Source organism: Electrophorus electricus, chromosome 6 (assembly GCF_013358815.1).
Source record: "Electrophorus electricus isolate fEleEle1 chromosome 6, fEleEle1.pri, whole genome shotgun sequence".
NCBI lineage: Eukaryota > Metazoa > Chordata > Actinopteri > Gymnotiformes > Gymnotidae > Electrophorus > Electrophorus electricus.
Genome location: NC_049540.1, coordinates 3448814 through 3463073, shown reverse-complemented (window position 1 = coordinate 3463073; position 14260 = coordinate 3448814). Strand labels below are relative to the sequence as shown.

Genomic DNA, 14260 nt, shown 5'->3' with positions numbered 1-14260 from the left:
ACCAATAATGGCAAATCACTGAAAAAGGATTAACACATTGCGTTTGTCACACAGTACTACTCAGTCCATTGGCTTGGAGGAAGGTTCAAACCACTGGTATTAATCAAGACATTTATGTAATAGCACAACACAAAGAATCAAGCAAAGTATTTCTGTACATACGTCAAAAAAAAACCCAACAACCTTTTGATTGGTCATTCAAACATAGTCTTTGAGGAGTACCTTCACCTTATACACTGGCAATAAAGGCAGGTTTAAACAGCATGGATAAATTCATTTTGATTTTGGGCAAACGTCACAACATCTACCCATAGCAGTAAATCACAGAAAATGCTGTGACAGGACTGGAATGTCAGGAAATTCGACTTTCACATATCGCATGCAAATTAATTTTGAAAAATAGACTTATATTGCCTTTGCTTGAAGGAGCATTTAGATATCTGATGTATATTGGTCTTAAACAACACAAATAAACGAATCAAATTGTAGCTGCACCTACACAAAACTCACAATTAATTGGCAACTTGACAATGAGCGGGCACGTCCGTGTCTTTGCTAAGAAAGAGCAGTTACTGGTTCAAAGAGAAAACGTGCCATAAGAGACCTATAGGAAAGATTAAAAGGCTGAGATGAATTTGACAAACAAATAAGAAAGCAAGCGTTGGAAATCATTGAGTAGACTTGTCGACAGGCACTGTCTCTGTAATTGACTTACACTTGTTAAACATTGCCAGGCACTGGTGGTATTAGCAAGGAACAAGGAATTTCAAGTTCCTCCAGAAAAGCAGCAACTGTCAGCACAACCTTTACACCTGAGTCTAGAAGTCAAATGCTCGTTGCACCACAGAGGCTAAGTGAGACTATATTTTGATTTTCAGTTTGAGACTGACCTTCGTGTCCATAGTCAGTCTTTCCTTTCGTAATCCTATAATGTGTTATAGCCTCTGTCAGTCACAGGTCCTTAGAATTGCTCCCCACCCGTACGACACTCCTGGTTATCTGTTCCCAAATACGTTTCATCCTGTGAAATTGGGAAACTAATATCTAAGACCTCGCTTGACGAGACTGAAGGAGTTCAAGCCCTGATTGGCCTCGTTGGTCTTGATTGGTCCTGATTGGTTCTGGTGTCACTGCGTCATTTTCCGCTATTTCCATTTTTAGAAAATCCAAAATGGCGGATTAATAATAAACGCACGGTTCATTCTTTATGGCATCAACTACGTAAGTCTCACTGTCGATTCTGAACAAAAAAACGGCTAGTGCATGATAGAGTTTCCCAGTTTCTGCTCGTTTCTAGTGGCGTATTTGCGGACGACCTTACGCAGAACGTAACTTGAGCTTGCGGGGGAGCTAGGTAACGACTTGGGTAGCTACCTGGCTAAGCTAGCTAAGATAGCTAGCCCGTCGGCTAACTCCCAACCGTCGGGTGTCGGTTGCTAGCTGAACTCGTCCAGCCTCACGTACGAGCAGCACCAGAAGGTTTAGATAGTTATTGACCCCGGCTTCCTCTTCGGATTTGAGCCATTCGTGACAATTGAACGTTTTACCGACTTTCGGTACGTAATATAACTAGCTAATGCTTTCACATTACACGTAGCTACTGATGTGCCAAGTAAGCTCAACGTATGCTAGCCTAGCCCTTGGTATCTGGTAGTGAACATATCCTAACCAGCTGGCTCGTAGAATAGCCATCTTATTCCTCTGCATGTGTGTTATTTTGGACGCAGTGTTAGGTTGTACAAATACGTATTTTTTTGTGTAGTTTTGGACCGCTGTAGATTGTAATCGGTGATAGACACGCGTTAGAAATGTGTTCAGTTGTGGTTGGAGCCTTTTCTCCACCCCGTAATTCATTGTTGTCTTGTGTGAGCAAAGTTTCACAAGGGACGGTCTCATAATGGTATTCTGTGTGTTGTCTTAAATTACAGTCAGTATGGCAGACAAAAAAGGGAAGTCTACAGGAGTGAAGAGGGTACTGACAAAGAAGGAGCAGGAGGAGATCAAGAAAAAGGTACAGTAGTGGAATGATGCTCCTGGTGACCACCTTCTCATCATGTACTGGTCCAGCTTGGCAAGGTCTATACAGGAGCATCTGAATATTTACTGGATTTTTTAATTAAATTTTTTTTATTATTATTTTTTGCTTGTCTTTATTTATAACTTGTTCGTTTACACTTTTACAGTTAGACTTGTAAAAAAGTTCATGTCATCAACATGAGCATTTATAAACACAGTGTAGCATGCATGGCTTGTGAATATTAACATCAACAAGTGCTATATTTAGGAGGCTGTCCATTAGTGAAATGAAGAAAGAAAGATACTCACTGTACAGATTTGGCTTGATCTTGGAGCAAGAGGTGGGAGAAGTCACAACCACTAGCATCGCTGATTAAGCACCTGTTGTTGGTCCTGTACGGAGTGATGTGGGGGCAGCACACACGCACAACTGCTAGCAGTGAGCTGAAGATGTAGGCAATCATATGACATTGAGAATTTTTGATTTTATTTATTTATTTATTTTTTGTGTATGTGTGCGTTCACACCACAAAATCGAATCTGTCATGTAGGAGGATGCATTGGATTTGGGCCCTTGTAGGAGCACTGTTTTTAAACCATATTTGCTAGATTGGTTTAGAAATAAACTCAGCAAGAACTGAACAGATTAAAAAATTACCATTAAACTAGCAGCATGTGGTAAGCCTGGTCATCACTTTATTGCCAATATTATTCATTGTTGTAAGTGGTAAGTAGATTTGTTCCTGTATGACTAGTTGCCACATGTCACATTGCAGACTCATTCTTTGGTCCTGTAATCTTTCTGCGGTTTGCAGGAGGAAGAGAAGGCTGCTGAAGTTTTTGAGGAGTTCCTGGCATCTTTTGATGGCAGTGAAAAGGGCAACGTAAAGACATTTGTACGAGGGGGCATTGTGAACGCCACTAAAGGTGAGAAAATCTGGACTGCAGTTCTGTCAGAAAATCTCCTGTCCCAGGAAATGGAACAAAATAGCAGCCTGATCTTACTGTAAAATGTGCCTGCTGCTTGGTGTAGTGTCAATCCTTTCCTTCAGCTCATTACAGGATCCAACAAATGACCCTTAGCGGGGGTTGGACTGTCAGTGTCCAGACTCCCAGCACACCTGTATAGGTATTGGGCATTCAGTGTCCAGACTCCCAGCACACCTGTATAGGTGTTGGGTATTCAGTGTCCAGACTCCCAGCACACCTGTATAGGTGTTGGGTATTCAGTGTCCAGACTCCCAGCACACCTACTTGATTCCTTTCTCTGGGATCAGTGATGGAGTGCGTAGGCCTCTCTCGAGGGCTGGGTTATACAACTCTGATGTGCAGGCTTTTTTAAAAATCTCTCTCTCCCCCTTCAGAAGAGGAGGCTGCTGAGGTGAAAAAGAGTAAACTCTACAGACCTGCGACAAAATTCACCCCCCTGCCTCCAAATGCGTTGCCGGTGCAGTCTGCAGAGCTTCGGAAAAATGTGAGTAGCAGTGGGGTGCATGTGCAAAGGACTGCACAGGTTGGAGCATTCCTCAGCAGACATCAGCACTGCACAGGTTAGAGCGTTCCCCACCAGATTGAACCACTGCACAGCTTAAGGTGTTCCCCTGCCACAGAGAAACACTTCAGTTTCACAGCATTCCCCAGATGGACTTCAGCACTGCACTGTTTAGGGCATACCCTTGCCTGTCAATAACTGTCAGGAATTGCTCCACAGGTTGTTAAAAAGAAAACGGAAGAGAAGAAAAAGAGTAACCTGGAACTCTTCAAAGAAGAACTGAAACAGTAGGTCTTCCTTCGCCTCCTGTCAGGCCAGAAGGCAGTGGCAGTGTGCTCAGTCTTTTTCTGTTCTTGTTGCTGATGTCTCGCTTTTATCTGCTCTCAGGCAGAAGCCTCTGGGGCCAAGGTTGTTTGTTTGGGCCTGCTTTCCTGCAGGTGCTTGTAGCTTTTAGGAATTCCCATGTATCGACAACCTGCATTGCTCTTTAAGTAGTGGCGTTTTGGGGGAAAATTGAGCCACGCGCGAAGCCTTTGTAGTTTTGCTTTTTACTACTGAATGACGTCTGACGTTGGTGTTTACTATGCAAAAGTAGTACAGTACTGTGAGCAGGCCAGTGAGTCTGTGTGGGTGTCCCAGAATCCAGGAGGAGAGAGAGGAGCGCTATAAGCGCAAGAAGAATGACCCAGGAGGGGTGTACCCGGACCTGGACCTGCCGATGACGCGGCGGTCAAGTGAGGCTCACGCACCACGCGAGCATACACACACACACACACACACACACACACACACACACACACCCAGAGATGCAAGCGTGTCATATCTGAAATGAAACACAAGGTGTCGTTTACCTTAGCTCCCACCAGTCAGTGAAGTGTTGGCTCAGCACACAGCTGTCCATGTTCTGGTGGTTTGTGTTCTCTGGGATGTGTGTCTTTTAGTTTGTGCTTCAAGTGAGTTGATACATGGGAGCCCGGCCGTCTGTCTTAAGAGAGACGGATACTCACACTGTCCCTTGTGTCCTTCTTATCCAGTATTCGATGACGACCCCACAGTGCCAACTACCACTAACCTCTACATTGGCTGCATCAACCCTAAGGTACATGCACAATCAGTTGAGGTCAATCATTTTAGATAGAAAATATTATGTAGAACTGCCGTTTTAAAGTGACCAAAGATTATAGAAGGGTTAACTGTTTGTTTACTTGGTGTCTCTTCTGGGGACGGTGGGGGGTGTCCTCTAGACAAGTTTAAACCATCTATGACATACACGTTGCGGTTTGTCTGCAGTCATTACCAGAGGTAGGCACACTGTGTGTGTGTGTGTGTGTGTTTGGCAGATGACGGAGGAGATGCTGTGTAAGGAGTTTGGCAAGTACGGCCCTCTGGCTAGCGTGAAGATCATGTGGCCGCGAACAGAGGAGGAGCGCACGAGGGTGACCAACCGCGGCTTCGTGGCCTTTATGACGCGTAAGGACGCGGAGAGGGCCCTGGCCGCGCTGGATGGTGAGCGACTTCCCTTCACTCTGCACCTACCTCAACACTGAACTCTGCTTGTGTGAGTGCACATGAGAAGCATGGAATGGATGAAACGATATAACCTACCTAAATCACTAAGCCCCGCTCAGACATTGCATATGTATTGTGATACAGGTATATAAAGCAGAGATGCTCAGGCTAGTTAAACATGGAGTATTACTTCTGCCAAGCTCCAGCTGAGGGCCTGGAGGAGCTGTAGAGCCGCCTTCATTGATTTTGGCTTGGGTGGCTTTCATTCACCCTGACCCCAAACCCCCGCAGGTAAAACAGTGATGGGTTTCGAGATGAAGCTGGGCTGGGGGAAGGCGGTGCGCATCCCGCCCCAGCCCCTCTACACGCCCGTCGGGGTGCTGAAGACCACCGCGCCCCCACCCCCGTCTGGCCTCCCATTCAACGCCCAGCCACGCGACCGCTTCCGCAACGACTTCACCAAGCCACGCAGCCGATCGCAAGAGGACTTCTACAAGGTGACACCCTCGCTCCGCCCACAGCTCCAGGGGGCGAGGGGGGTTTGTGCAGTCATAGCATTTAAAATGTGGTGCTTTCATTTAGGTGAGCTTGGAGAGGTTCTTTCAGAGTAAGAAATGTATATTTCATATTTATTATTATTATTATTATTATTATCTTAGGAATTCAGAAAATGGACTTAAATAATTTGCCAAACATCTGACAGTAGTTTATGAAAACCCCCGAATATTTACAGCGCTTCTCTCAAACCAGCCAGTTAATGACAGATTAGCATTGGACACATCAAAGCCATGCTAGCAAGCCTTCACTTGCTTCCTTTATCGTTATCGTTCTCAGATGTTGGGAATCCTTTAATCCCAGGAGAGAGGCTTTGTTTGAATTGTCACTGTACACCAGTGTCTTTGTGATAAGCAGTATAAATGTATAATCATATTAATTGTAGGCTTCCATAGTCCTGAAGTGGATAGTTGAGGCTGGAATGGGTTTTGTGCTGAGGGCATTTTTGCAGTGTTGTGTGACTGTGGTGCGGTTTTTATAAACATAAACTCATGTTATTGTTTGTATCTTCATCACGCGGTTTGACGTCACGAACAGACTCTGTACGACGCCGTAGTGACAGTGGTTATCCCGTCAGAAAGGTACACACTCTTTATCCATTTAATATTACAGTATGAATCGCACACATACAAGGTAGGCCTAGATGGTATTCCTTAGCTCCAGAGCCGGGTGTATGCTCCAGCGTTTCAGTTAGGGCATCGGCTTTGAGAACATACACAGACAGACAGGCAGCAGGCAGGCACAGAACACTGGGGTTATCCCCTTACTAAATGTTCACCCATTTTTACTGACTCGAGAGTACAGTACACCAGGCAGTGAAACCCCTACACATACACACAACTACAGAAAGCTATAATGCCCCTTTTAGAAATGTCTGAAGAAATAGTGTGGTAAACACTTTACCTGAAAATTCATCTCAGAACGGCTCCTGTTTTGGAATTAGATTCAGTGCTTGAAAGCACAGCGAACTCTTGTAGACAGTGAACCTAAATTAAAGGGGCCAAATGGAGTTTGTCCATCAGAAAATATACCACCTAAAGGGTGTGTTGTGCATCACTAATGAAGACCTGCAGATACATTCACACATTGGGCTGGGGTTTCACGGGATGGGAGAATTACACCTGAATCACTACTGGATGAAGCTTTAAGGGGGAGGGAGGCCTTCAGTATGGCGAGCCCTGCATGCGGAGCCCTGCACGTGGAGATCACCCCTCCTGCTGAGCTCAGTTCCATCCTGTTCCAGATCCCTGCCGGACCGGCTGTTACCCGTCATGCCGGAGAGCCGGCACGCCAGAGCCAGGTCCCCTGGCTGCAGGTTCGGAGCTAAACTCAGCCAGAGGGTCGAACTCCGGGTGAGGGTTCAGTGTGGGCCTGGTTTAGGGGAAGGCAGGACTGACATGTGGAGGGAGGCTGTAGGCAAAGCGGGCGAGGGGAGAATGCTCAGGGAGGAGGCGTGTGCACTGGGTCATGCTCTCATCCCTCTGTGTTTTGTCTGGCCAGGAGTCTGCTGTGCCTGATCCACAGGATGATCGAGTTTGTGGTGAGGGAGGGGCCCATGTTTGAGGCCATAATCATGAGCCGGGAGAAGAACAATCCGGACTTCAGGTCTGTGTGTGTGTCAGTCTAGGTGTTGGCATGGAATCTCTGTGTGTCTGTATCTGTTTTGTCTTTGTGTCTGTCGTCTGCATGTTTGTGTGTGATTTTGTTTCTGTGCAGGAGTTTTTTGTTACCTTTCAGTGAAGTCTCACAGGTGTGAGTGAAATGTTGTGTAAACCACCAAAGCAAGACAACTGATGTATTCGTTATATGATGCAGATGCCCACAACACAACTGTAAATAGTTTTGAAACCTGCTTAGGTGCTTAATGGGACTATGTGGTGGTCATTTTGCAGGTTTCTGTTTGATAATAAGAGTCAGGAGCATGTGTATTACAGATGGAAGCTCTACTCCATACTCCAGGTAAAATGGCATGTGTTGGACCTCCAGTCCTGATCATGGCTAAATCTGATTAATGCATTCGATGGATTGCCTGTTTTAAAATGTTTCTGCAGTTATCGCTTCTACCCCCCCCTTGAGCAGGGCGAGAGTCCGAGCGAGTGGAAGACGTCTCCCTTCCGAATGTTCCGGTGTGGCTCTTTATGGAAACCCCCTGTCCTCAATCCATATCTCCATGGCGACGAGGAGCAAGAGGATGGCTCCTCCCCTTCCCAGGAGGAGGAGCTGAAAAAAGGACAGCTGAAGACAGAGTAAGTACATGACCTTTACATTGTGTGTGTGTGTGTGTGAGGAGATGCTCTCAGGTGGGGGTCAGTGACGTCCCACTGTGTGTGTCAGGCACAGGGAACAGCTGGAGGCCTTACTGAGGGGTTTAACCCCTCGGAGGGTGGAGGTCGGTGATGCCATGCTCTTCTGTCTGGAGAGAGCGGAGGCTGCAGAGGAAGTGGTCACCTGCATCGCGGAGTCCCTCTCCATACTGCACACACCGTTACAGAAGAAGGTTTACACACACACACACACTTAAACATGTACTGTTCTCCCACTCTAATACTCTGTGCCTTACACACAGTCACTGTGCTCTTTTTCTCTGCAGGTTGCAAGGCTGTATCTGGTTTCAGACATCTTGTACAACTCCTGTGCCAAAGTTGCTAACGCATCCTACTACCGCAAATAGTAAGAGCTGTCTCCCTCTCAGTGTCACTCTCCCTGCCCCTCCCTCTCCGACTCTCTAGCTCTCAGTTCAGTTCACATTTGTATTGCCAAAGCTTTGAAACAAAACATATAATAGACAACAATACAACCACTAACAAGAATAGTAATAACAACAATAATGTAACCACAACAACAATACTCCTATTACCAATAATAATAATAATAATAATATGGTCACTCACTGTCCCTCAGACTGTAGCAAGAGTGAATGTATTTTGCTGCCAGTGGGCTGAACTCTTTATGTTCACCAAGAACATACGGCAGCTTCTCATCAAGGAGATTTTTTAACTCTGGGAATATGTGGCTAATTTTGTTAAAGAATTCAGTTCTAATATAGTAACATTTTGTAAATTCAGTTAAAAATGTCACTCACAGTCTCAGTCTCTCTCTCTCACACTCAAACTCTCTCACACACACACACACACACACACATACACATTCTCCTGAACACTTATGTTTATGCCATAAAAGTCACAAAGCTTTGTGTGTGTGTGTATGCGTGTGTGCTAGGGCTCAGTCTTTATGCTAAATATCTCGATAATCACATGAATGTGACTATGGTTCTATATTTAGTTATGTTGAACTATGGTTAAATATAGCATAATTATTTTACAACATGCAGTTACTTAACACAATATTTTATTAGGCACGGTGAAGGAACCTGCACTTGGTTAGTTTACAACAAGTAGGCTAAAAAAAGGAAATACAAAGTGAAAAGCACCCAGGTGGAGTTCCTTCTGTGCTTCTTCCAGTGCTCTCATCCACATACAACATACGCAAAATGGCTACAAAAAAACACATAATAAACACATATTTATATTACATATTACTCACTTGTGCATTTAAAAGAGAACAAAATGTAACATAAGATACATAAATGTAAGACATTTGACGATGTTCCTCCTTATTTCTAGTACTCATTTAGTAATCATTTCTAGTAATACAGCATGTGTGATCATGAGAGAGAGAAAGAGAGAGTCTTTAGTGTGTTTGAGAGAGAGAGAGTGTCCACAGCATGTTAGTTCATATACGAGAGAGCGCAAGTGAGTGTGAGGGAGTGTCTACAGCAAGTGTGTTCATAGAGCGTGAGCGTGTACGGTGGTTAAGAGACCCTCTCTGTGTGGTAGCTTCGAGCCCAGGCTGCCTCAGATCTTCAGTGATGTCGGCGAGGCCTATCGGAACATCCAGGCCAGGCTGCAAGCCGAGCAGTTCAAGGTGAGCAGCTCTGAGCACTCAGGCTCCTGCGCATGTGCTGGTGTGCCTGTGCTCGTGCGCCTCTGCGCATGTGCTCCAGCAACAGCCTCTTCAGCTTTAAACCAACACAGTCGCTCTCTTTCTCCCTCCTCCATGTCCTCTGTGTATGTTTGATTTTGTGTCTCTCTTGCCCATCCCTGCTTTCAGCAAAGGATCATGGCCTGCTTCCGTGCCTGGGAGGACTGGGCCATTTACCCAGAATCCTTTCTGATCCAGCTACAGAACATCTTCCTGGGTCTAATCAAACCAGGAGAGGAAGTGATCGAAAATAAAGAGGTGAGCGATGGCACCAGAGAAACCCCCCCCCCCCCCCAATGACATTTACCCAACAGTAAACAACACCCAGCACACACGCACACGTTAGATATCAGCTGTACCTTGACAGTGCACCAGCTGCTTTATATTTAAAAGCAACACACACTGTAAGTGTGGAATTTCAGACTGCAGCTTATCTAGTGGCATGCCCAGTTTGAGAGCCCACCCTCTGCCCCATTTATCACTGGTTAGTTTAGGAGAAGTGCAACGTGGGTAATGTGGTCTTTCCTCTCACCGCTACGCAGGCCTCTTCACCAGGCTTGGATGGGGCTCCATTAGATGGCACTCCTCTAGATGGGATGGAGATAGATGGGACGCCTCTGGATGACCTGGATGGCTCACCCATGCCCTGGGATCCATCCTCCATCGACGGGGTTCCCGTGGACGACATCGACGGGGTTCCCCTTGGCCCCCAGGTGGACGACATCGACGGAGTGCCGTGTGAGTGGAGAGGAGAGGGCAGAGCTTATTACTGTGGGTCGTGATTATTATAAAGACTCACACACTGCTTATTGAGAGACTTCAGTATGTGATTGTATTTAGTTTCTTTTTTTAATTTGTATATTAATTTATGTATTTATATATTTGTTTATATAACATCTGATTTTGTTTGTGTGTGAAATGCAGTGGATGAGGGCTTGGACAAAACATTACCCAGTGTGGCGCTGTCCAAATGGGAAAGAGTGGATGATGTTGAGCCTTCAGGTACACACACATCCACACTCATCCCTCCAAAGCCACACAGCAGTGTGTATTGACCCTACAGTGACCTGTTTGTACCACATTTGCTTTTTTCTAATTTGATACAAACTTGCAGTACAGAGGAACAAACACCACTGCTGAAGTACATTTGAAAGGCAAAGCAATGTGGATGTAGTCGTCACAATATCTGGAAAATTATGGTCTTTACAGAAATCTGATTTTCATTATTATTACACTGTCAGTGCCCACTTAATTATAACCTGACCACTGTGATGTTCTTGTCTGTTTGATGGTGTAGCCAAGACGGACTCGGAAGATGAGAGGAGTGATGGGTAGGCCCCTTTTCCCTGCATACAGTCATTCTGCCTTTCCTTACTGTCTATGTCTGGTTCCTCCCCCCTGTGTGCCGTTCTGCCTCCCCTCACAGTCTGTGAATAGACCATTGTGTCATATGTGGAAAGGTCTGGAACATGCTAATGTTTTACCTGCCTTAATCACTGAGCTGTCAGCAGTGAGCTGTCAATCCAGTTCATGAATTGAGTTGTGAATCCAGGAAAAATGCCAAACTCTGCAGTACTCGCATTTTGACACACCTGGGCCAGAAACATTTAGTAACTAGTATTCTCTCACTCTTGCTTCCGTTGCCCCCAGGGACGGCAAGGAGAATGAGGCGGACTCGGATGACGATAGCAGCAGCGACGACGCCAGCAGCCCCAGCAGGTACGAGGGGGCGGAGTTTAAGAGCAGTCTGCGGAACTTCGAGATGTCCGAGAACAAAAGGACACGCCTCCGAGAGCTAGAGGTGAGCAGGAGCCAAAGGAATGAAAGCGGGAAAGCGAAGGCCAGACGGCCCCCTATCTACCTTGCCAGTTGGAGTCAGCTGCTTAGTTAGTGCTGCAGGTTTGCTTTGAAAAGGTTGATGCTCCATGCCAGAATACACAGACTTGCCCCCGAAGAGGAACTCCCATCTGGACCTCCAGTCCAGATCTGGTCCTGGAATTTTGTAGTCACTGGTAATTAGCTGAAGTGTCAATGCTAACACCCAGTTGGCCACACTGTCTTCATGTCAGACACCTGGTTACAGGCAGTGTGGAAAATCTGTATAGCTTGAATATCAGTGGAGTTTACTTGCAGCTTTAGTTCAGCTACCTAGTGGCTTTAGGGGGCATCTGAATATTATGTTTGGAAGCTAGGGCTGAATTACATTTCCAAGAGAACTCCGACGCAACAGGTTTGGACAGGGCCTAAACTAAACTCCGTTCTACACTGTGTGTGTGTGCGTTGGGCGGGCAGGTGAAGGTGATGAAGTTTCAGGATGAGCTGGAATCTGGGAAAAGGCAGAGGAAATCCAGTATGAGCCTACAGCAGCAGATTCAGCACTACAGAAACAAGTTACTCCAGAAGGTACATGCGCGCTGAACTCGCTCATATCAGCAGAGCAAAAGACAACTGCTCATGGCTGGATCAGTGCCTGTATTTAAAATTCACGAACTGAGACGCCAGATTCATAAAACTAAGGTATTCTGACATGTTTGTGTAATGCTGTGTCTGCAGGAGTTCGATAAAGATGATGAAGAGAAGAAGGACAGGTCGACAAGCAAGCAGAAAGACCATCTTAAAAAAGATGAGCGTAGAGACAGAGGAGAGGACAGAAGTAAAGGAAGAGAGCGGGAGAAAGACAGGGAGAGGGAGAAAGAGAGGGATAGAGAGAGGAGCAAAAAGAACGACGAGCAAGAGAAGAGCAGGGGAAGGAGCAGAGACGAGGAGGAGAGGAGAGAGAGGTACGTGTACACACAGGAGAGTAGTACACACTTTGCATGACGTCACGTTATCATTTAGTCATTCTTATTACAGTGTACAGTAATTAACAGCTATAATTAATGATAATGCATTGAGTAGTAAGGACTGTGTTCAGGCTAATTATATGTGAACTAGAGGTGTGAACAATTGTAGAACTGGCTCAAGTGTAAGTAGTTAGCTTTGCTAAACTGTCTTTCTTCTCCTGAAGGACCAGATCTCGATCACCGCGGAAGTCAAAGCGCTCGCGATCTCCGTCGCCACAGCGCAAGTCCCGGAGGTCATCATCCAGATCGCCCCACCGCTCTCACAAGAAAGCGAAGAAGAGCAAACACTGAACTCTGACCTTTTGACCTCTGTGACCTTTATTCCTGTTTCTGAAGCAGCTGAGTGGACAGCACCCACAAACTGCTGTTTTTTCTCTCTCCAACACCCCCCCCCCCCCCCCCCCCCCCACACACACACACATAGATGCTTTTCTCCCAGTGATTCAGTACTGGACTTGGCCAACAACTGCTGTCTGTTTATTTCCTGTGACTGCTCAACTCTCAAACAAATTCTCCAGCTACATTTTTGTAAAATGAAGTTCGAGCATTTATTTGTACAGTTCTCTTAATTTAGTTTTGTTTTTAAAAGTCCCTCTTTGAAGAAATCTACTCTAGGATTGGTTCCCCCCCCCCCCCCCCCAACAAAAAAAAAAACAACCTTTACAATAAACAGCTCTTGGCAGTAACTGGTGGGGAGGGTATGATTTGTGTTATTCGGCCAGGAATCTGATCTGGCTAAAGAAAAACTGAACTTGGGCACACTATCTTAAAAAAATAATGAGTCAGCATGCAAACAACAAACGGGTCATACAACAGCAGCCTGAAGCTGTGGAGGGCAGGGAGCGCCTCTCATGTTACTGCACAGTCCAACGTCTCCCTTCAGTAGCAGACTGTTGAGCTGAAACAGTCTGAGCAGGAAATGGCCTAAAACGGGCTGTGACCCTGCTGAGTCTGATATCCCTCCACCAGTCCCGCATTTGTCAAGTGTCCTGATTTTTTTTGGCAACGGGGAAAGGGCTGATTTCTGAAAATTATAAATCAATACCTGACAATTTCTCATCTTGTAAATCCAATTTTGAACATGAGATTTTTTTTTAGTTGTTCCTCACCCTTTAAGAAGTTGCTGGTTTCTACAGACTTGTCAGGATCATGCATGCAAAGCATATTAAATAATTGTCATTTTTTTACAACACTGAAGCACATTAATTCATGTGTACGAAACACTCCCCTCCTTGCTCCCCTCCTTGCTCAGAGAGGGTGTATTAAGTTTTAGCTAGGATTCATGACCTACTGATTATGACTCTTAATCATTCTCAGACTTGTCTTCTCTGAAACGCTTGACAAAGATCTGCTCCTGTTTCCACACTCTACAACACAGGTGCCTTTAGGAACTAAATCCTCATATAGTCTGTGAGGGGCTTGTGCAGATGGCTTAGACCTCCAGAGGTGCAGGTTTGCAGGAGCAGGGTAGGAAACACTGAGCTTCTACACAGTCTGTTGCTGTTAATGTACACACCAACGCATAGAAATGCATCAAGCACCTGCCACTTCTTTCATGGGAAAAAATATTTTAATTCTTTAGTGAAATCAATCATTTAAAAAAGTGTGGTTCAATTATTTTTACAAGCAAACAATAACCGATAGAGATGTGAGAAACAGAACAAAAGCAAATGTGAAATGTGACACTTCAAAAAGCAAAAGGTGTGGAGTAGGGGATGGAGCTGGACACAGGCGTAGAGGTAGGAGACGGGTAGCGGCCCAGTTTAGTGCTCACAGCAGTCCTCCGTCTACATTTGTCTTTGTACATCTTAAACCAGGTAAAGCTCGGGTGTGGTAGACATGAGCAAATCGGATATTAACAGAT

General features: G+C 45.5%; 1 protein-coding gene across 3 annotated transcripts; it reads left to right on the top strand.

Annotated features, from left to right (window-relative positions):
- The first annotated feature begins 1158 nt into the window (after nt 1–1158).
- On the top strand, nt 1159–13469 carry zgc:163098 (uncharacterized protein LOC100037380 homolog). 3 transcript variants are annotated; one of them, XM_035526853.1, is made up of 24 exons: nt 1159–1221; nt 1929–2011; nt 2832–2943; nt 3384–3490; nt 3728–3795; nt 4148–4242; nt 4543–4607; nt 4849–5014; nt 5309–5514; nt 6110–6153; nt 7073–7177; nt 7465–7531; nt 7652–7818; nt 7907–8069; nt 8163–8242; nt 9409–9496; nt 9683–9811; nt 10096–10291; nt 10478–10555; nt 10851–10884; nt 11204–11354; nt 11846–11956; nt 12107–12333; nt 12561–13469. In XM_035526853.1, exons 2-24 carry the CDS (start codon nt 1934–1936, stop codon nt 12685–12687), a joined length of 2664 nt encoding a protein of 887 aa, XP_035382746.1. In that variant the 5' UTR covers nt 1159–1221; nt 1929–1933; the 3' UTR covers nt 12688–13469. The 3 variants fall into 3 exon arrangements, with proteins under 3 accessions (XP_035382746.1, XP_035382744.1, XP_035382745.1); XM_035526851.1 differs by having other exon boundaries at nt 3381–3490; XM_035526852.1 differs by lacking the exon at nt 1159–1221 and adding an exon at nt 1275–1556 and having other exon boundaries at nt 3381–3490.
- The last annotated feature ends 791 nt before the right edge of the window (nt 13470–14260 follow it).

Coding starts and splice junctions, on each gene's coding strand:
- zgc:163098 (XM_035526851.1), top strand. CDS start 1,934: ATGGCAGACAAAAAAGGGAAGTCTACAGGAGTGAAGAGGGTACTGACA. Junction 4,243..4,542: donor GCCGATGACGCGGCGGTCAA/GTGAGGCTCACG, acceptor CTTCTTATCCAG/TATTCGATGACGACCCCACA. Junction 11,355..11,845: donor CACGCCTCCGAGAGCTAGAG/GTGAGCAGGAGC, acceptor TTGGGCGGGCAG/GTGAAGGTGATGAAGTTTCA.